Here is a 21,435-nt window from a genome sequence, read left to right as displayed (position 1 = left end):
ACTCTCTGTGGAGTCCTTCCCACATCTGATACTGTCACAGACAGAGGTTGCTCACCAGGAGAGCAGTGGCTTTGGTGGCTGGCGTTGTGCTGTGTGCCTTGAAGTGTGCATAGAGGTTGTATAAAGTGTCGGGGAAGGAGGCATCACTGGTACAGTTGATGCTGTTTTTCCTTGCATGGTCAGTAATGCACTTGATGCCCAGCCACACACATCAGAGATTGTTATTGGACAGGTGTTCCTGAATATTTTTGAGTGTAGGTGGTCTTAGCCCTTGTCATGCCTAAGGTGAGGCTTCTCTTGGCTGTTCTGTCACCAGACTTGAAGGCAGTGTCCTGGGCTTTTAGTAGGGAGCGCTCCTCTGCATTGACCCAGGGCTCCTGGTTGGGCCATGTGATGACCGTTCCTGAGATTCCAACATCATCTACATACTGACAGATATAGCCAGTGACAGATGGGGCATAATCCTTGAGGTCTGTGTCCTCTTGAACAGCTGCCAGTTTCTCTGTTCAAACCAGTCCAGAAGCACAGAATTTGCCTCATTAGTTCACATAGTGATGGTCCTCTTGACTGGTTTCTCCATTTTCAGCAGCTGTCAGTATGCTGGGGTTAACATTATTGAGATGTGGTCAGTGAGGCCAAGATGAGGGTGTGGGATGACTTTGTAAGTACTGCATTTGTTTGTATATATGTGGTTGAGCCGATTTACTCATAGTCTTACTGGAGTTTGGGTGAAATGTCCTGCAGGTTAACATGATTGAAGTCTCCTGCATTTGTGAAGAGACGGCCTGGATGTTTGTTTTATAGAGAGCTAATGATACTGTAAAGCTTTCCCAGTGTGTCCTTGGCATTCGCACTGGGGGGATGTCGATAGCAGTGATGAACACAGCAGTAAACTCCCTGAGCAGGTAATGTGGCCGGCATTTCATTGTAAGAAGTTCAAATGCATCCAATGCATCTTGTCAGTGTCACAAATCTGAATCAGGTTTATTACCTCTATCTTACTTGTCATCGAATTTGCTGTGGTGGAGCAACAATACAGTGCAAAGAAATAAAATTACAATAAATTACAAAATAAATAGTGTGAGATAAAGTGAATAACAAGGTAGAGATCAAAGGTTTGTGGACCATCAGAAATCTGATGACAGAGGGGAAGAAGCAGTTCCTGAATTGTTTAATGTGGATCTTCAAAATCATGTACCTCCTCCTTTAGGCAGTTTTGAAACACCTGACCACTACGTGAACTCCCTTTAAAATGACACAAACACAAGGAAATCTGCAGCTGCTGGAAATTCAAGCAACACACACACAAAAATGCTGTTGAATGCAGTAGGCCAGGCAGCATCTATAGGAAGAGGTACAGTCGACGTTTCGGGCTGAGTCCTGACGAAGGGTCTCAGCCCGAAATGTCGACTGTACCTCTTCCTATAGATGCTGCCTGGCCTGCTGCATTCAAGAGCATTTTTTTGTGTGTGTCCCTTTAAAATGACATCATTTAACACATTCCCTTCACCCTCCTTGCACACCATGTTGAATTCCATTTTCCAAATCTTCCATTCCACCAACCTTTCTCTATCCTTTTGAAATCTATTCTACACTTTCAAGTTTCATCTTATCAGATGGTTTAGAAATTACCTAGATCTCACAAGTCCAATTCATAAAAGTATATTCAAAGCAGCACTGGTCCTAGTGCTGAAAATTGAGGAAATTCGCTGCAAACCTACCTCCTGTCTGAAAACTGAGTTCTTCACAGCTCTGCTTTGCAGCTATTTTCTAACTTTGTGTCCATTCTAATGCAGCTCCTTTGTTAACCAGTTTTGAAAGCCTATCTTTGGAATATCTGCTGCACTCCGTTTGACCATCATTTTGTTACCTCAACTAAAAACTCAACAACTGCATGATTTGTTTTTAAATACCATGCTCACTCCATATTTACTCAGGCTCATTCAAGTACTTTCTAATTTCCTCTTGGATTTTTGGTTCTAAATATTCTTTGACCGCCTGTGTTAAACAGACACACCTGCCTTTATTAGATTTGCCTACTTTCTTTTCTCATCAAGAGGCTAACAGCTGTAGTCCTCAAGTTTCCTGGCACCACCTTTCCTTGAAAGATGATTGGAAAATATGTACCTACATATTTTCCACCACAATTTCCTTAAAAACACCAGAAAAGAACAGGTACTGTTCATTTTAGGTAACACCAGTTATTTTAGATACTGCATCCTCTTAATCCAATATCCTGACAACCACCTTGTGAACTATAAACATAAGAGATTCTGCAGGTGCTCAATAAAGGGTGTTCATCAGGACTGTTGACTGTTTAATCTTCTCCGCAGATGCAGCCTGACCTGCTGGGATCCTCCAGAAATTTTGTGTCTTGTTTACTAAACCTTTGGCAATAGCTCTAGTTTTAGTTAAGTGACCAATGGATTTTCAGTAACAAAAGATTATTTTTGGCAAAATCACAAGGTTGAATTTAGACAAAGAGTGAGATTATTTTCCTGTTTAAGAAAGTTGCCTCATTGTACTCTTTGTAGGCCTCTAATGCAGGTATGTATAATGAGCAAAGTTAGCAAATTCACATACAAAGTTCACTGTTGGCCACCAACTCAAAATGTTAAGAATTTCTCATGCATGTCTATCACGGTTGGAGATTCCAATCACTGTGCTTTCATCAGTGCTAAGATCATACTGAAATAGTAACTCGTTTAGCATTCACTGCGCAACAGATGTCAAATCTCCAGAGAGCTAATCTACTTTGGCTGACTGTTTATGTTTCTTTAAATCCTGGTTTTCCCACAGACCACCAACTGTCTTGATGCTCCAGCTACACATCACAGTAAACCTTAAGAAAATGAGCACTGGAGTTTCTAATCTTGTTGACACAGCTAAGTGGAATTCAAAGTTGCATAAAATATTAAAGCAACAAAACAGCTCTTGCACATTAATGAGCATTGAGACATACAGTAATACATGAATACTTCCTCTTTCAAAAAAAAATCATGCACACCAGGCAATACGTTGTACTAATAAACATACTTCATGCTGATTGCACAGATTCCATGGTTACCAGTCACCACTTATTCCTGCAAAACAGATGAGACCTCTCAGTCAGAAAAATATCCAAGCAGGCTTTGTACTTGTACTAAATTTTCAGGAGGTCAGCAGCACTTCCAGTGAATTTTCGGTTTCTGGTCAGCACCAGCTGTACAGAAGGTGTAGGGAATATATTGTGCTCGTAGGATGGTATGGAGGATGTAATTGAGAGTACAGGCCGTGGACACAGTCAACCTCAATACACAGACTCAAGAAGTTCTGCAGAAGCTGGAAATCCAGAGCAACACATGCAAAATGGTGTAAGACTCAGCAAGTCAGGCAGCATTTATTGAAGGAAATAAACCATCAGCGGCTGAGACCCTTCATCAAGACTGGAAAGGAAGAGGAAAGAGCCAGAATAAGAAGGTAGGGGGAAGGGAAAGAGCACGAAATCCAAGTAATAGGTAAAACCAGGTGAGGAGGAAGGTGGGTAGGTTTGAGGTAAAAAGCTGGGAGGTGATGGGTGGAAAAGGTAAAGGACTGAAGAAGAAGGAATCTGATAAGAACAGAAGAGTGGACCTTTGGGAGAAAGGGAAGAAGGAGGGGCACCAAAGGGAGACGATGGGCACATGAGGAGAAGCGAAAGGGTAAGAGAGGAGCCAGAATAGAAAAAGAGAAGTAGGGAGGAATTACCGGAAGTTAGAGAATTCATTGTTCATCCCATCAGGTTGGAGGTTACTCAGATGGAATATGCTCCTCCAACCTGAGCATGGCCTTATTGTGACAGCAGAGGAGGCCATGGATCGACATGTTGGAATGGGAATGGGAAGTGGAATTAAAGGAGGTTGCCACCAGGAAATTCTGCCTTTTGGAGCAAAGGTGCTCAATGAAGTAGACCCCCAATCTACATCAGGCCTCATCAATGTAGAGGAGATCACACTGGATACAGTAAATGACGCTAACAGACTCCCAGGTGAGGTGTTGCCTGCTTGAGGCCCTGAAAGGTGGTGAAGGAGGAAATGTAGGGGCAGCTATAGCACTTGTTCCACTTGCAGGGATGAGTGTCAGGAGGAAGCCTAACTGCACAAAGAACCTTTCTCCTGGACTGCCAGCAGCAACATCCAGGAGATGACATGGAGAGTTGGTGAGTGCGGCAGAAGCTAATCAGAAGGTATCGATGAAAAGAGGAAGATGTTTTGAAAGAATGTGGGAACACAGAAGGGGCAAAGTGGATTGGCTGTGGAAAATAATCTGTTCCTGTTTTACAACTTGCATGAATAGATCAATGCACAGACAGACTCCCCGTCAGATGGTGGAAGCTGTTAGTATTGGCCAGATCAAATAACAATTAAATCTCTGATGGGTATAAATAATTTCTGCTTTTAAGGTTTAAGGGTAACTTGGGACATCAACAGTATTAATTATAATGTAGCTGGGAGGGGAAAAAACATCATCTTTAACTGAAATCTCCTGAGGTCTTTCTTCTGCCACATGGGATCAACTGATACAAGTTAGTAAGTATAATCCAATAACAGCCCCATTGGTTTTTTGTATCTTGTAATTAGCAGTTTAGAAGAATGTACACTTGTCTTTTTTTTGTTCAAAAGTGCTCATTTAGCCATGCTTTTCCATGCAGATATATAGGCAGTATGATACGCACTTGAACTGTTGCATTGAGAAAATGTATTTTGACATACAATGTCATAAATCTGTTCTATGGAAATGGAATTCACAACGTAAGTAACTGAAGTATCTTTGCCCATTCTTATCCCTTCCATTGGGGATATATTTTAAGCCACAATACGAAGCTCAGTTTTACTTCTGCCCACCAGCAGGAATCAGGTAGTTGGATCGTTAAAATGATTGGTGGTACTGCATATCCTGCTGTTCTTCTCAGGTGCTCTCAGTTTCCATCATTTTATCTTATAAGACAAAGTTGGGCTTAGAGTTTTATTATTTAGATGATGCTTGGGAGTTCAAATCTTCTGCCTTTTACTAAATGAATAAGTCAGCTGAGCTCCCATATGTTACCTTTATGTCCCTAGTTGAGTAGATCTGTCATCTCTCAGAGGGACATAAAATTATTAATGTTCAGTATTCTTCTAAGAAATGCTAGAATTTCAAGCTGTACAGGTATGGTAAGTGTATGGTCATGCACTGGTAAAAGGAATAAAGGCATTGATTATTTTCTAATTGGGGAGAAAATTCAGAAATCAGAGAAGCACAGAGACTTGTAAGTTCAAGTGCAGGATTCCCAAAAGATTAACTTGCAGATTATTTGAATCAGTGGCAAGGAATACAAGTGCAATGTTAGCTTTCATTTCAAGACGGCTAGAATATAAAAGCAAGGATATAATGCTAAGTTTTTTTTTTCCAGCATTGTTCAGACCACATTTGGAGTATTGTGAGTACTTTTGGGCCCCAAATCTGTCTGAGAAAGGATGCTCTGGCATTGGAGAGAGTCCAGAGGAGATTTATGAGAATGATTCCTGGAATGAAAGGGTTAATATATGACGGACATTAGATGATTCTGGGCCTGTACTTCCTGGAGTTTGGAAGAATGGGGGGAGGGTCAGAATCTTATTGAAACCTACCAAATATTGAAAGGCCTAGATAGTGGACGTGAAAAAGAAGTCTTCATGAGTAGGGATGTCTAGGACCATAGGGCAGAGCCTCAGAGTAGAAGGGCATCCCTCAAGAACAAAGATTAGGAGGGATTTCTTCAGACAGATGGTGGTGAGTCTCTGGAAATCATTGCCACGGATGGCCAAGTCACTGGGTATTAAAACAGAGGTTGATAGGTTATTGATTAGTAAAGTCATCAGAGGGTCCAGGAAGAAGTCAGGAGAATGGAGTTGAGGGAAAATAGATCAACCATGATCAAATGGAGACTCAAAGGTCCAAATGACCTCATTCTCCTCCTGTATCTCTTACTAACTCTTCCTTCAGTTAGTCCTGACGAAGGGTCTCGGCCTGAAACGTTGACTGTACCTCTTCCTAGAGATGCTGCCTGGCCTGCTGCGTTCACCAGCAACTTTGATGTGTGTTGCTTGAATTTCCAGCAGCTGCAGAATTCCTGTTGTCTCCTCCTGTATCTTATGGTTGGTTTTGTGGTCTAACAGCTGACAATTCTCCACATGACCATGAGGAGTTCCAAGGCACTTGTGCAAACATACACAAGGACTAAATTTCTGAGTTCCTGAGGAGTTCTCATCAGTCATTTTAAATGTACTACAACACTGGACTTCAGCAATCTTCACGCTGTCTCCCAGCAGTTACAATTGGTCACTGGCAATCGATGGCAAAGGCCTTGCTCTTTATCGGTCGAAAGCCCTGCCCCCTCCTCCACCAAGCCAGTTTTGTGCAGTAATTTGCCACTTGGATGTATGGAGCTAGCAGCTTGGTGAGCGTGAGCAGTTAGCCTCGCCAAGGACAGTCCCAGCAATTGTGAGCATTAAAGGCATTGATCTTTCTTTTGCTTTGATTTGCAGAAGGAGTTAATTGGCACAATTAAGTATAAACTTCAGAAGCTTCAGGACACTAAAGCATGCCTACATGAAGATATCAAAATGAATTATTTGTTGGGTGAAGACATTGAAGCCTGGATCAATGATGTCTGCAAGCCTAACGAAATTCAGAAATATAAGACCTTCATTGAGGATTTGGACAAAGTGATGAATTTGCTGCTTTGTCTATCAAGTCGTCTAGTGCGTGTGGAAAATGCCCTGAGCAAAGTCAACGAGTCCACTGATTTGGAGGAAAAGGTTAGTTACTATAAGCTGGCTACATGTACTTGCCATTTTTCAACTGAAAAGATTCTGGGGAATGAAGTATTCTTCTTTCTAATGTTTGTGGTTGAGATTTTAATTGGGAATTTATATGGATTTTGGGATCTCCTCCTATTCACCTAACCACTTTGCCCAGGTTAGCTGTGCAGTTGTGCAAGATTGTAATTAAAAAAAAAATACTTTCCAATGACCCTTCACTAAAATAGAAACAAAGTTCAAATGCAGGAACACACTTCCTGAAAATGGAGGGCAGTGTTGCTTAACAAAGGATGCATTATTACCGCAATGAAATTCCTGAGTTCCATCAGTAGCTAAATTTTTCTGTGTAGTTGATAACACAATGATATCTGATTCATTATAACCTTGAGTATTTTTATCTTGTGCATTTATTTTATTTAGAGATACAGCATGGTAACAAGCCCTTCTGACCCAATGAGCCCTATTACACCCATATAATCAATTAATCCATTAATCCATACATCTTTGGAATATGGGAGGAAACTGGAGCACCCGGAGGAAATCCTTACAGTCACAGGGAGAACATACAACTCCTGACAGACAGCAGTGGGAATTGAACCCAGGGCACTGGTGGTGTAAAGCATGGCACTAGCTACTAAGCTATGGTGCCTACCAGCCTGTCAAGGAGAGCTTTTCATTGATAGGTTATTGTTAGCCAAACACCAAGCTGCCAATTCTGAAAAAGTATTCAAAGAACAGTTTCAACAAGCTATTTCAGCTAGCAGTATCAAAATTAAAATAATCAATTTTGATATTGCATGTAAATTGACAGAGCGTTTAGAGTCAGAATACTCTTCATTCACCATACACCTATGATCAAACACCTATGTACGTGAATTTGACACTAATCCAGTGTTATTCTCCCTACACACCCATCAAATCTCCCTCCAATTCTGCCATTCATCTACAAACGGGGGTCAATTTTGAGGCCAATTAACCTCCCACATCGTTAGGATGTGGGAGAAAGCTGGAACTTCCAGTAGACAATCCGGACTGTCAAAGGGAGAACGTGGGAACTCAGGTTGCTAAAGTTGTAAGGCAGCTCGTCTGTTAGCTGCCACTTTTGTTCACATGAAAGTAACACTGAAACCTTTACCCACTTTCACAAAATGTGAAATTTGCATGTCTGAGAATATAAGTACTTTTTCAAAGTATGTAGATGTTATCCTATACTACACACAAACAAAAACCATCAAACAACCAATGTGCAAAAGAAGACAAACTATGAAAATTCAGTAATAATAATAGTAATAAATATTTAAATAATACTGAGAACGTGTGTTGTAGACCTCTTGAAAGTGGGCCCATAGGCTATGGAATCAGTTCAGTGCTGGGCCATATTGTGAAGGATGGGGTGTCAGGCAGGAAGGGAGGGATTGGCTGGTGCTCAGCTTGCTGCTCTGTGAAGTTTACCTGTCTCTGTGCTGAACTGAGGCTGTGGCCTGCAACTAGCAGGCTTCTGGACCAGCTGCAGAGATGAACTGGCTTCGTGGCTGTGGAAGCACTTTAGTGAACTTTAGTTCTGAGTGTGATTTGTTTACTTTTTACTGTTTGCATGATTTTTTCTTTTACTTGCACATTCATTGTACTTCTTTTCAATAGGGTCTATTGGGTTTCTTTGCTTTGTGGCTGCCTGTTAGAAGACAAAGCTCAAAGTCATATATAGTATACATACTTTGATAGTAAATATAATCCTTGTGTGGAGCCGAAACAGATGGGAGGGATCTGAAATGAATTCTTTGCATCGGCATTTACTTAGGAGCTGTATACATAGTCTATAGAAGTGAGGCAAAGTGGTATCAACTTCATGAACCCTGTACAGATTACAGAGGAGGAGGCATTTGTTACCCTGAGACAAATCAGGGTGGATAAATCCCCAGGGCCTGACAAGGTGTTCCCTTGGACCCTATGGGAAGCATAGACTTCGAGACTAAGGGTTCCGGCCCGAAACATTGACTGTTCATTTCCACGGATGCTGCCCGACCTGCTGAGTTCCTCCAGCGTGTTGTGAGTGTTGAGTCTAATCCCTACCAAGACCGAAGCTGTTTATTAAGGAAAAAAAAAGGTAAAATACCTTCTCGTAAAATAAAACTTAATAATAGCCAACAGCTAAATTTAAACAACGAATTGGGGGTTTTGAAAGTTTTGAAAATTATTCAGAAAGGGTCCCCACAATGTTTGAAAGTCTTGACAAGATTCAAAAGTAGAACAACGGATCTTCTCTAAATCTAAGCATGACATAACATCGCATAACCATTGAGCATGAGTAGGAGGAGAAACATCTTTCCATTTAAACAAAAGCGCTCTCCTAGCTATAAGAGAGCTAAAGGCCAAAATATGTCAACCTGATGTCTTCAACTTGATATCTTGTCCTGCAACAATACCGAATAGGGCCGTCAGAGGATTAGGCTTAAAATTGACTTTGGAAAGTAAAGAAAAAGTTTGAAAAACTTCCTTCCAATATTTTTCAAGACATGGACAAGTCCAAAACATATGAATTAATGAAGCTTCTCCATTATTACATGTGTCACAGTAGGGAGATACATCTGAATAAAAACGAGATAGTTTATCTTTAGTCATACGGACTCTATGTACCACCTTAAATTGTATCAGGGAATGGCGAGCACATAGTGATGAAGTATTAACCAGTATAAAAATTTCACTCCAAGTTTCCTCAGATATTGATGTCTGTAAATCTTGTTCCCAGAGATTCTTAATTTTGTCTGAAGGAACATTCCTCATCTCCAGTAACATACCATAAATATTAGATATTGAACCATTATGAAAAGGTGTCAGATTAAAAATTACATCTAGTAAGTTCTTATCTGAGCTTATAGGAAGTGTGCATAATTCAGATGTTAGAAAGTCTCTGATTTGTAGATATCTAAAAAAGTGACTTTTGGATAAGCTATATTTAGCTGACAATTGCTCAAATGAAAAAAAGATTTCCTATTTCCTCAAATGAAAAAAAGATTTGAAAAACAGATCTCAAAAACATTTAATACCTAACCTATCCCATTCTTTAAAAACTAAATCAGTCATGGAGGGTTTAAAAATAATAGAATAAATGGGATTAGAAAGGGGAAATCTCAATAAACCAAAATGTTTTCTAAATTGTATCCAGATCCTCAGAGTATGTTTAACTATTAAATTATCAGTTAGTTTACTTACAAATAAAGGAAGTGAGGATCCAAGAAAAGAAGTAATAGAAAATTTATTAACACAGTTAGCTTCTAAAGAAACCCATATCGGACAGTCTACACAATAAATATAATATAGCCAAAACGTAAGATATTGTATATTAACTGCCCAGTAATAAAACCTAAAACTAGGTCAGGCTAAACCCTCAGACTTTTTAGGTTTTTAAAGATGAACTTTATTTAAACGAGGACATTTATTTTTCCATATATAGGATAAAATAGATTCAAGAGAGTCAAAAAAAGATTTAGGAATAAAAATGGGTAAAGTCTGAAAAAGATATATAAATTTAGGTAGAATATTCATTTTAATATAATTAATTCATCCAATCAACGATATTGAAAGAGGTGACGAATTTAATAATATCTTTTTTACATGGTTCAATAAAGTAAGAAAGTTTTCTTTAAACAGGTGTTTGTAATTCTTAGTGATTGTTACATCCAAATAAGCAAATTGATTCCTTACAATTTTAAAAGGGACATTAGTATTAATTGATACCAAATTATTTAAAGGAAATAACTCAGTCTTATGTAGGTTCAATTTATATCCTGAAAACTGTCTAAAACGGGAGAGTAAAGAAAATACGCAAGGTAACAAGATCTCAACATTAGAGATTAAAAGCAAAATATCATCAACGTAAAGCAAGATTTTGAGGGTGATACCGCTCCTTAAAATACCACAGATATCATTAGATTCTCCAAAAGCAATGTCAAGGGGTTCTAAAGCTAGATCAAAAAGCAAAGGGCTCAACGGACAGCCTTGTCTAGTTCCGCAGTGAAGTTTAAATTGTTTGGAATTTTGAAAATTAGTAACAACCCAAGCAGAGGGAGACAAGTAAAGTAATTTAATCCATTGAATAAAATCTGGTCCAAAATTAAATTTTTCTGAGGTTTTAAATAAATAATTCCATTCAACCTGATCGAAGGCCTTCTCAGCATCTAAGGATATCACACATTCCGATATCTCCTGAGAAGGAGAGTAAATAACATTTAATACATGGCATATATTAAAATGGGAATGTCAGTTTTAATAAATCCAGTCTGATCATCAGAAATAATAGAAGGTAAAATATTTTCCATCCTACGAGCCAGAACTTTAGAAAGAATTTTAGTATCAACATTCAGTAATGAAATTGGCCTATATGAAGAGCATTCAGTTGGATCCTGGTTCTTTTTTAGGATAAGGAAAATAGAAGCTTCATAAAAAAAAATTGAGGCAAACTACCCAATTTGAAAGAATCCAAAAAGACTAAGTGCAACAGCGGTATAATTAATGAAGAAAAAACCTTATAAAATTCTCCAGAAAATCCATCTGGACCCTGAGCCTTCCCCGAGTGTAATGAACGTATAGCCTTGGCGATTTCCTCATAAGAAGTGGATTGATCTATCTGTTTGCAATTATCTGCAGGAAGTGCAGGGATATTTATTTGATCTAGAAAATTATCCATTACAGTATTATCTTTAGGGGAATCAGAATTATAAAGTTTAGAATAGAATTCTCTAAAGGTATCATTTATTTCAGAGAATTCAGTTGTCCTATCACCATTAGTTTTGCAAATTTCTTTAGTTTGTCATTTAACTACAGAAGTTTTTAATTGGTTGGCCAATACTTTGCCTGATTTATTTCCATGAATGTAAAATTGAGGTTTGTCTTTAAGACGTTGAGTTTCAATTGGATATGTTAACAGAAGATCATATTTAGTTTTAACTTCAACCTGTCTTTTATATAAAACAGGATCTGGAGCTATAGCATATTTTTGATCTAATTGTTTCAATTGATTGGCTAATTCAATTCATCTTTATTAGCTATGTTCTTAACACTCGCAGTATAAGAAATAATTTGTCCTCTAATATAGGCCTTGAAAGTATCCCATACAATAAGATTAGAAGTCTCTTCCTTTTTATTCTCTTCAAAAAACAAAATAATATGCTTCTCTAGAAATTTTTAAATTCCTGATCATAACAAAGTTGTATTAAAACGCCAAAATCTGTTGGTTTGAAGAATACCAGGGAGTTTTAAAGATAGAAATATAGGAGCATGATCTGAAACAGCAATCTCTTTATATTCACAGGAACAAACTGATGAAATCATTTCACTATCGATAAAAATTAATCAATCCTCAAATATATATGATGAACATGGGAAAAAAATGAATACTCCTTATCTAAGGGATGTAAAAAACGCCAAATATCAGCTATACCATACTTCAATAAAAAGGATTGAATAAACAAAGCTGATTTATTAAGAGACTCTGGTTTAGAAGATGATCGGTCTAAAACTGGGTCTAGCCAACAGTTAAAATCTCCCATTACCAAAGAATAAAGATTCAGATTTGGTAAAACTGAAAAAAAATGTTCAAAGAATCCTGGATCATCTACATTTGGGGCATACACATTGGCAAATACTATTAATTTATTATCTAGTTTTCCTGAAACTATAACAAAACGTCCATTAGTATCAGACACTACTTTATGTTGGACAAAGGAAAGTGTATTATCTATAAGGATGGAAACTCCTCTAGATCTGGCCTGAAAAGAAGAGTGAAAACAAAGTCCACTCCAACAGCTAAAAAAACGTAGGTTATCACATTTATGTATGTGAGTTTCCTGTAAAAAAAAAGTAATAGGGACCTTAAATTTCTTAATATAAGCAAAAATCTTATTACATTTAACAGGGTGATTTGACCCTTTCACGTTAAAACTGAGTAAGTTAATAGTTCAGTCCATTTTTAATATTATTTGAAGGAATAGTTAAAATGTAACTTAAAAACCAAGTCATAAACCTTGAGAAATGGTAACCAAGCAACAAGTTGGCTAAAAATTCGAAAACAGCTTCTGGGGAGAAAAACCATACCCCCGCCCACTTCCCAAAGAAGGAAACCCGACCAATAGAAAGTCTGCATCTACAACTACAGACAACCCCCCCCCCCAAAAAAACCTGGTGATCGCTCCAATTAGTTTCAAGGTTATTTATATTCCAACCTAGACTAACCAATACCGAAACAAGAGATTCAATTCTTGTATATCAAAATTACAGTATTAAAAAATACAGAAGGAAATTAATTACAAAGGTTTACCAAAAGTAAAAGATACAATTATTCATACATATAGACAGTAAACATTAATCTTGTATCTTCATGGAAAAACAGACTAAGCAGTTAGCCTTCAAATTTAAAAAATCTTTGTGCTTCAGCATTCAAACAAAACCATTTGAAGGATCCATCTTTAATGAGATTCTCAGTCAAGGGATGGGTTAAAACTCTTATTTAAAAAATTCCAACAAATCCTGTTTAAACTTAGCACATTGTGCTTGCAACACTGTGTGTCCGACAGAGTGATCAGCAGCACTGGGGCTTCACAGGGGACTGTCTTGTCTCCCTTTCTCTTCACCATTTACACCTCGGACTTCAACTTCTGCACAGAGTCTTGTCATCTTCAGAAGTTTTCGGATGACTTTGCCATAGTTGGATGCATCAGCAAGGGAGATGAGGCTGAGTACAGGGCTACGGTAGGAAACTTTGTCACATGGTGTGACCAGAATTATCTGCAGCTTAATGTGAAAAAGACTAAGGAGCTGGTGGTAGACCTGAGGAGAGCTAAGGTACCGGTGACCCCTGTTTCCATCCAGGGGGTCAGTGTGGACATGGTGGAGGATTACAGATACCTGGGGATACAAATTGACATTAAACTGGACTGGTCAAAGAACACTGAGGCTGTCTACAAGAAGGGTCAGAGCCGTCTCTATTTCCTGAGGAGACTGAGGTCTTTTAACATCTGCTGGACGATGCTGAGGATGTTCTACAAGTCTGTGGTGGCCAGTGCTATCATGTTTGCTGTTGTGTGCTGGGGCAGCAGGCTGAGGGTAGCAGACACCAACAGAATCAACAAACTCATTCGTAAGGCCAGTGATGTTGTGGGGATGGAACTGGACTCTCTCACGGTGGTGTCTGAAAAGAGGATGCTGTCTAAGTTGTATGCCATCTTGGTCAATGTCTCCCATCCACTACATAATGTACTGGGTGGGCACAGGAGTACATTCAGCCAGGACTCATTCCACCGAGATGCAGCACAGAGCGTCATAGGAAGTCATTCCTGCCTGTGGCCATCAAACTTTACAACTCCTCCCTTGGAGGGTCAGACATCCTGAGCCAATAGGCTGGTCCTGGACTTATTTCATAATTTCCTGGCATAATTTACATAATACTATTTAACTATTTATGGTTCTATTACTATTTATTATTTATGGAGCAACTGTAACGAAAACCAATTTCCCCCGGGATCAATAAAGTATGACTATGACTACAATGACTATGACTATTCCTGCATAACCTCAGGTGAATAATCTTAGAGAACCTTAATATTCCACCCTATAACCAATTTGCCCCTTCGACAGGATTTGCGAATTAAAAGTTTCTCACATGTCTTGTGTCTTCACGTAATTATCTTGTGTCTTCACGTAAGGAGAAACTAAACAGCTAGCCTTCGGATTAAGCCTTTGGATTTTAAAAACTTTTGTGCTTCAACAGTTGAGCAGAGCCATTCGAAAGAACCGTTTTTAAGTGTGATTCTGAGTCGGGCTGGGTAGCGAAGGGAAGGCTTGAAACCCTTATTAAAAAGCTCGGGCATAACTTCTTTGAACTTAACATGTTCCTGCATAACCTCAGGCAAATAATCTTTGACAATTCTAATCTTGCAACTATTATAGTCAATCATGCCTCTTCGACGAGATTCGCGAATTAAGAGTTCCTTTGTTTTAAGTTCCTGAAAACAGATTATTACTGATCTTGGTCTCTGACCCTTAGGAGGTCTGAACGCAGAAGATCTGTGAACTCGATCGATCATAGGCACAAACGCCAAAATCTCCGGAAATAATTCTTGCAAAAAGTTTGCAAAATACTTTATAGGATGATTACCTTCAATTAATTCTTCGACACCCAGAACCCATAGGTTGTTCCTTCTACTTCTATTTTCTAGGTTGATAATCTTCTGTCCCAACTTTTCACTGGACTTTGATAGCTTTTCACAAAGCTTCTGCAATTCATCCACTTCCGTTTCCAGAGCCGTCAAATTTTCCTCATTATTTTTAATATGTTTATCATGTTCATTAAGAGTTTGTTGAATACAATCCAATTTACCATCTATTTGTTTAAATTCAGTGCCGAATTGTTGAAACTTCTCAGAGGCTTCTCGTGTATGACTTTTCAGCAAATCCATAACAGAATCCAAAGAGGCAGGAAAATCATCCTTTTTAGTACCTCTGTCCCTCCTTATATCCATAATGAAAGAATATCACACTTAAAAAAGAAGTTTCAAGACAGGTTGGAAATAGTAAGATAATTAGAGTTGGAGCAACAGCAGATTGCTGTTACTCCATCAGCCACCGCCAGGAAATCTCGGACTTTATTCTTTAGAACGTAGAAGACTGGGAGGAGATTTGGTGGAGGTATACAAACTAATGAAGGGTATAGATAGCGTAAATGCAAGCAGGCTTTTTCCACTGAGGTTGGGTGGGACTACAACCAGAGGTCATGGGTTAAGGGTGAAAGATGAAAAGTTTTTAAGGAGAACATGAGGGGAAACTTCTTCATTTAGAGGGCCATGAGAGTGTGGAATGAGCTGCCGGCAGAAGTGGTGTATGCGAGCTTGATTTCCACATTTAGAGGAAGTTTGGGTAAGTACATGGATAGTAGGGATATGGAGGGTTGTAGTCTCAGTCCAGGTTGATAGGAGTAGGCAGTTTGGATGGACTAGATGAGCCAAAGGGCAGGTTTCTGTGCTGTACTTCTCTATGACTCCCTGTACTTTAAACTTTGAGTTGAGGTGAGTGAAGTTATCCACGCTGGTTCAGGAGCCTGACAGTTGAAGGATAATAATTGTTCCTGAACCTGGTGGTGTGGGACCTAAGGCTTTGGAACAGTTATTATTCCTCATCCATCAGGCTCCTGAACCAACATGGATAACTTCACTCACCTCGACTCTGAACTGATTCCACAGCCTATGGACTCATCTTCACGGACTCTTCAACTTTCACGTCAAACCACACGATAACAGAATCAGAATAAATTACTCTGAAGTTTCTGAATGAATTGGACAAAGTAGACAATGAGTAGAAAAGTGCCAATAAGATTTATGGATAGCTATTTGTTCTAGCTCATTTTTTTTGGCATTATGTTATACATGTACTTTTTAAAATTAGTCCAATTGGTTTCAGTGTATTTAACAAATTAAATGGTACATGTCACACAAAATAGATGTATTGTACAGTGTGTAGCTGCCACCACATTTGAACACAGGAAACACAAATTATGAAATTAAGAAATTACTTTCACTACTGCACATTAAGATGTGCTGTTTCCAAACCCAAAACAAGTTTCAGTCTCAAGAATGTACCACTAAAATATAGCACATTTTAACAAAGGAAGGTGCCAGAGAGCAATGTAAATTTGTTTTTGCTTGAACTGAGTGGTTCATTTATATGTGAGGAAACTACCTTATCAGTTAGGGTTGTAGGTGATTTAAAGTTGAATAAGCCAAAGATGATATTTTTTGCCAAGGCCATCTGAATGTTTAAATTTCCTGGAACTACATAACATACAGGAGATGTTGCACCTTAGCGGAGAAAATTCAATGCGTTGCATCAACTATGTAGGGAAGAGTTTAGCATTCCGCGGTATTATTGGGAAAAAAAAAGGTCGTCTTAAAGTAGCGCATATCTTAGCTGCTTAATTCCCATCAGCTGATTTGATTTATGTGTGCCAGAGCCCTATGCCAAATATAAAAATACAATCTCAGTAAATGAGGAATTAATTTAATACTTCAACTAATCTGAAAATTTGATGACGAGATTAAGTAAGTAAAACGAACCATTGTCTCTCTATTCCATCTCCCAATGGCCTGAATATTGTAACTGTGTTAAGGTGTAGCAACTTAGTTGAAAGATTAAGGTTTTAATATTCTGTGTTTAATTCACTGTTGGTCTGGGGAAAGTATTTAAGTCACTGGGAGATTTCAGAATGCAGGGGTGAGTAAAGTTTTATTGGTATGATCACCGGTAAACATTCAAGCTTCAAATCAGTTTTAGAAATTTTGCGTTGTCAGAGATGTCATTTTTGGATGACATGAGAAAAAGGTCTACCAATTTAAGTGGGTGTAAAAGATTTTGTGAAAGTAAAAGCATGGAGAGCAAATATTTAAAATTCCCCTTCTTGACAACCCCCGAGGTCTCCTTTCCCCAGTGACATCTGAGTCCACATTTCCGTATCTGAGAGTCTTCTCAAATGTTGAAAGAATGTGGGGTACTCCCTTTATCTGGATTAGCCAATGTAACCATTGCGTAGTGAAATACCATTACATAACGCTCTTATGCACATTATCTCCCACCTTGTATCACAATTTCCCAAAATGTGGAGCAGTGTTTTAGAAACTTGGGGAAACACAATAATAGTCTTTTGTTCCACACTTTTCAAAATCTGTGGTCTACAATCAGACTTCAGAGAAATACTTGGGACTAGTGCAACAACCAGGGAGTATTGCATTATCTATTAGCTGTCATTCTAGTGAAACATCAAACCCCGATGGCAATCCTCGTTTGGTTTGTGTTATAACATCCCTGCACATCTACGCATTCTCTAACATACTACAACTGGGCCATAAATCATCTGCTCGTTATAAAATTTGTTCTGTTTGTTTAGCAATCACTGAGTGAAAGACATCAAACACTCTCCCGTCAACATGAAGGTGCTAGAGGACTGAAGGAGCATCAAGATCACCGGGAGCAGGTGACCTTCAGAATCCTAACAAACTACCTCACTGAGATACAGCTTCAACACTGTCATCACTTTGTACAAATGAGAAAAGCGTTATTAATCAAGCAAAAAGAAGTTGAAGAATGTCTCAGATTGACTGAGGAGCAATTGGGATTTCTTGAAAACAGTCTGTAGTTCACATCCCATTTTGCTTTTCTATAAAGTTTCCAGCAAAATCTAAAATTGATTTATCATATCCTGTGATTTGGATTCATTCCAGTATCAACAAATGTTAATTCTATTTTTCTCGTTGTTTGCACATTAACTGACTTAAGGAGATAATTAAATTTAACAGGGTTTTGCAGTAATAACTTAATTTTAACTTAATTCTTTAGGATTATGAAACAACAGTAGTCAGTTCCATAATCAGCTTTTTTTTATTTAAAATGCTTAGTATGAAACATAATATCACATAAAATCATGTGATACTGTTTGCATTGCAAAAGCATTGTGCTTATCACAATATGTCGGAGCATTCCTCATGCAAGACATCATCTTGCATTGACTTGCTGCCCAAATAGTAATATTTCCTCTATAATATCATTTTTGCAACAATAACAATGTGTACAGTATCTAAATTGGCATCAATGTATCAGTATGAAATGCTTCACATTCTAGTTGTCAGTAAAAGCTGACAGTGAGCCAAAAGGAGGTACTGGGCCATTAGGAGCTACCTGAGGGAGGAAAGAGATGTGGAGAATGTCAGGGAGGAAATTTCAGAGCTCTGGGCTTTAGAAAATACTACATGAGTGATAGTGATAGAGCACAGAAAACTATGCATACAGAATTCAGAACTGGAGAAGCAGAGACATCAGAGGGAGTTATAGATTCTTAAAGGGTTATTAGGCTGGGAGGTGGTGGTCTGGAGAGGCCCATGGAGGGATTCGAAAAGATAGCTGAGACTTGTTAAAGTCAAGCTGCTGCCAAACTGGGAGCTACTGTGGTTAGCCTTCTCAGAGGCAATGCAAGTACAGTATGTGGTTATGGGTTAAAGTCCAGTAAAATCGTGCAGCTCACAAAGCCTTGGGTGAGGGTTTTAGCAGCCGACAAGCTGAAGTGAGGCCACATTATGGATGTGAAAGAAACCTATTTTGTTATGGGATGGACATACAGTTGAAGCAATATCATGGACATATCACTGGTTTGATTTGGTCTCAGGCAGTCCCCAAAGAGAGAGGGAGAACAAAATGTATGATCAAGTATTCAGAGAAGAGAAGCAAGGTATCTTGGAGAGATTATAAATTCTTGGCTAAAAGTTTGTGATAATGGTATTAGATAAAAGTGTGTAGCAGGATCTAAACACAAAGTTTTCTTCTTTCCAATATTTCTGCTCATCCACTACTGCATGATCGATGAGCAGTCCAACAATTTGGAGATGGTGGATGACTCAAGGGAGGTGGTGCTGAGGTATAACTGCCTAAATGTGGATACCGACACCATTTCAAATGATACCGCAGTGATTTTAAAACTGTACTCTACACTGCCATCACAAAGGTGGTGGCAGTATAGATTACAGCAAATCCCTAACACTGTACATGTAGATGTTTATGATGAATAAAGTTGATCCTTAAACTTTCAATACATTTGTAAATTGCCTTAGTTTTGCACTCATCAGTCAAGTACTGTACTGTAAATGTCTTGTAATTATCTGATATCAGTGTCCCTATCAATGTGTAACATTTTGTATATTAATTATTGTTCTAGCTTTATCTTCTAATAATCGTTGTTATAAATTAAGTTTGATACTCTGTACTGTACATATAAATTTTAGTTTGCATCTGTGTATTTCACACAAAATGATGTTTACTTAAACGGGCTTCTCTTTATTCTTCGTAAAATGTTGAAACACCAATTATTACTCCTAAATCATCAATGCTGCTCTCACCCCATCCTCCCACTACCACACCAGGGATAGGTTCCCCTTGTCCTCACCTACTACCCCACTAAACTCTTTGTCCTGCACATACTTCTCCATAACCTCCACCATCTCCAATGGGATCCCACCATTAAGCACATCCTTCCCTCTCCCCGCTCCCCACTTTCTGCTTCCCATGGGGATCACTCCCTATGCGACTCCCTTGTCCACTCATCCCTCCCCACTGATCTCCCTCTTGGTACTTATTCTTGCAAATGAAACAAGTGCCACACCACCTTCTCCCTCACTCCCCCTCAGGGCCCCAAACAATCCTTCCAAGTGAGGCAACACTTCACCTGCGAATCTGTTGGGGTCATCTACTGTATCTGGTTCTCCCAGTGTGGGCTCCTGTATTTCAATGAGCCCCAACATAGATTGGGAGTTTGCTTTGCCAAGCACCTCTGTTCCATCTGCCACAAAAAGCAGGATCTCCCAGTGGCCACCCATTTCAATTCTACATCCCATTTCCATTCCAACATCTCAGTCCATGGCCTCCTCTGCTGCTAATATGTGGCCACACTCAGGTTGGAGGTTTTGGTAGCCTCCAACCTAATGGCACGAACATTGATTTCTTGAACTTCTGGTAATTTCCTACCCCGCCCCCACCTTTCATCCATTCCTGTTTCCCCTTCTCACCTTATCTCCTTACCTGCCCATCACCTTGTGGTGCTGCTTCTCCTTCCTGTTGCTCCATGGTCTTCTGACCTCTGCTATCAAATTTCCCTTTCTCTAGCCCTTTATCTCTTTCACCGATCAACCTTCCAGCACTTTACTTTGCCCCCTCCTCTCCCCACCTGGTATCACCTACCACCTACCATGTTGTTCTACTTCCTCCCCCCCCCCACCTTCTCGCTCTGACATCTTCTCTTCCTTTCCAGTCCAATGAAGGGTCTCAGCCCAAAACGTTGACTCTTTACTCTTCCCACAGATGTAGCATGACCTGCTGAGGTCCTCCAGCATTGTGTGTGGGTGTTGCTCTGGACTTCCAGCATCTGCAGATGTTCTCATGTTTGTGACCAATCATTATTTGCTGACATTTTTATATCTTGAAATCTTTGGTATTTTGAAATCTTGATATTTATAAGTTATAGTGTGATGTTTTCCAATGTTATGATGCATTCTATAAAGGAAAATGTAACAAAAAAGTTTGCCTTTTATAAGTCTGTGTTCTTTGAACAGAGTAGGTATTTAAATTAATATGTAATTGATATATCTCAGTATTAATGAACTAAACTGATAACTGGCTTTTTAAAAAAATCCACACTCCAGCTGTGGCACTGGCACTTACTTCATTCATTCAAATGTTTCAAAATGTAAGTGGCTTTCATAAAATTGTCCCCAAAATGTGACCGAGTACAAATTACTGAGTATGATAACATTCCCTGCCAAAACTGGAAACTAGTTAAAAGTGGAAATTGACATGAATTCAGATGATGATAATCTAGTGATTGTAAAACTGTTATCTATACTACCATAATAAAGATGATGAATTGGATTATGAAAAATTCCTAATATGTATAAATATATATGGTGAATAAAGTTGATCGTTGATCCTAAAACTTTTTACAATACATTTGTAAGTTGCCTTTGTTCTCTGTTCCATAGTGAATAAAGTTAAGAGGTATAAATTTAAGGTCAGACCCCATTCTCTATCTCTACAGCAGATTGCTGTGCTGAGC

General features: G+C 38.8%; 1 protein-coding gene across 2 annotated transcripts in view; it reads left to right on the top strand.

Annotated features, from left to right (window-relative positions):
* LOC140200528 (protein Shroom1-like) overlaps positions 1-21,235 on the top strand; it is a 76,736-nt gene extending 55,501 nt beyond the window's left edge. For both annotated transcript variants that reach the window (XM_072263998.1, XM_072263997.1), the window contains exons 7-8: positions 6,525-6,797; positions 17,728-21,235. In XM_072263998.1, the coding sequence (XP_072120099.1) occupies positions 6,525-6,797; positions 17,728-17,976 (522 nt within the window). In that variant the 3' untranslated portion in view covers positions 17,977-21,235. The remainder of the gene's footprint in view (positions 1-6,524; positions 6,798-17,727) is intronic.
* Positions 21,236-21,435: the final 200 nt, after the last annotated feature.

The sequence above is a fragment of the Mobula birostris genome, chromosome 7, assembly GCF_030028105.1.
Source record: "Mobula birostris isolate sMobBir1 chromosome 7, sMobBir1.hap1, whole genome shotgun sequence".
In the NCBI taxonomy this organism is placed as follows: Eukaryota; Metazoa; Chordata; class Chondrichthyes; order Myliobatiformes; family Myliobatidae; genus Mobula; species Mobula birostris.
The sequence above is the reverse complement of the archived record's forward strand: the minus strand, read 5'-3'. Positions and strand labels throughout refer to the sequence as shown.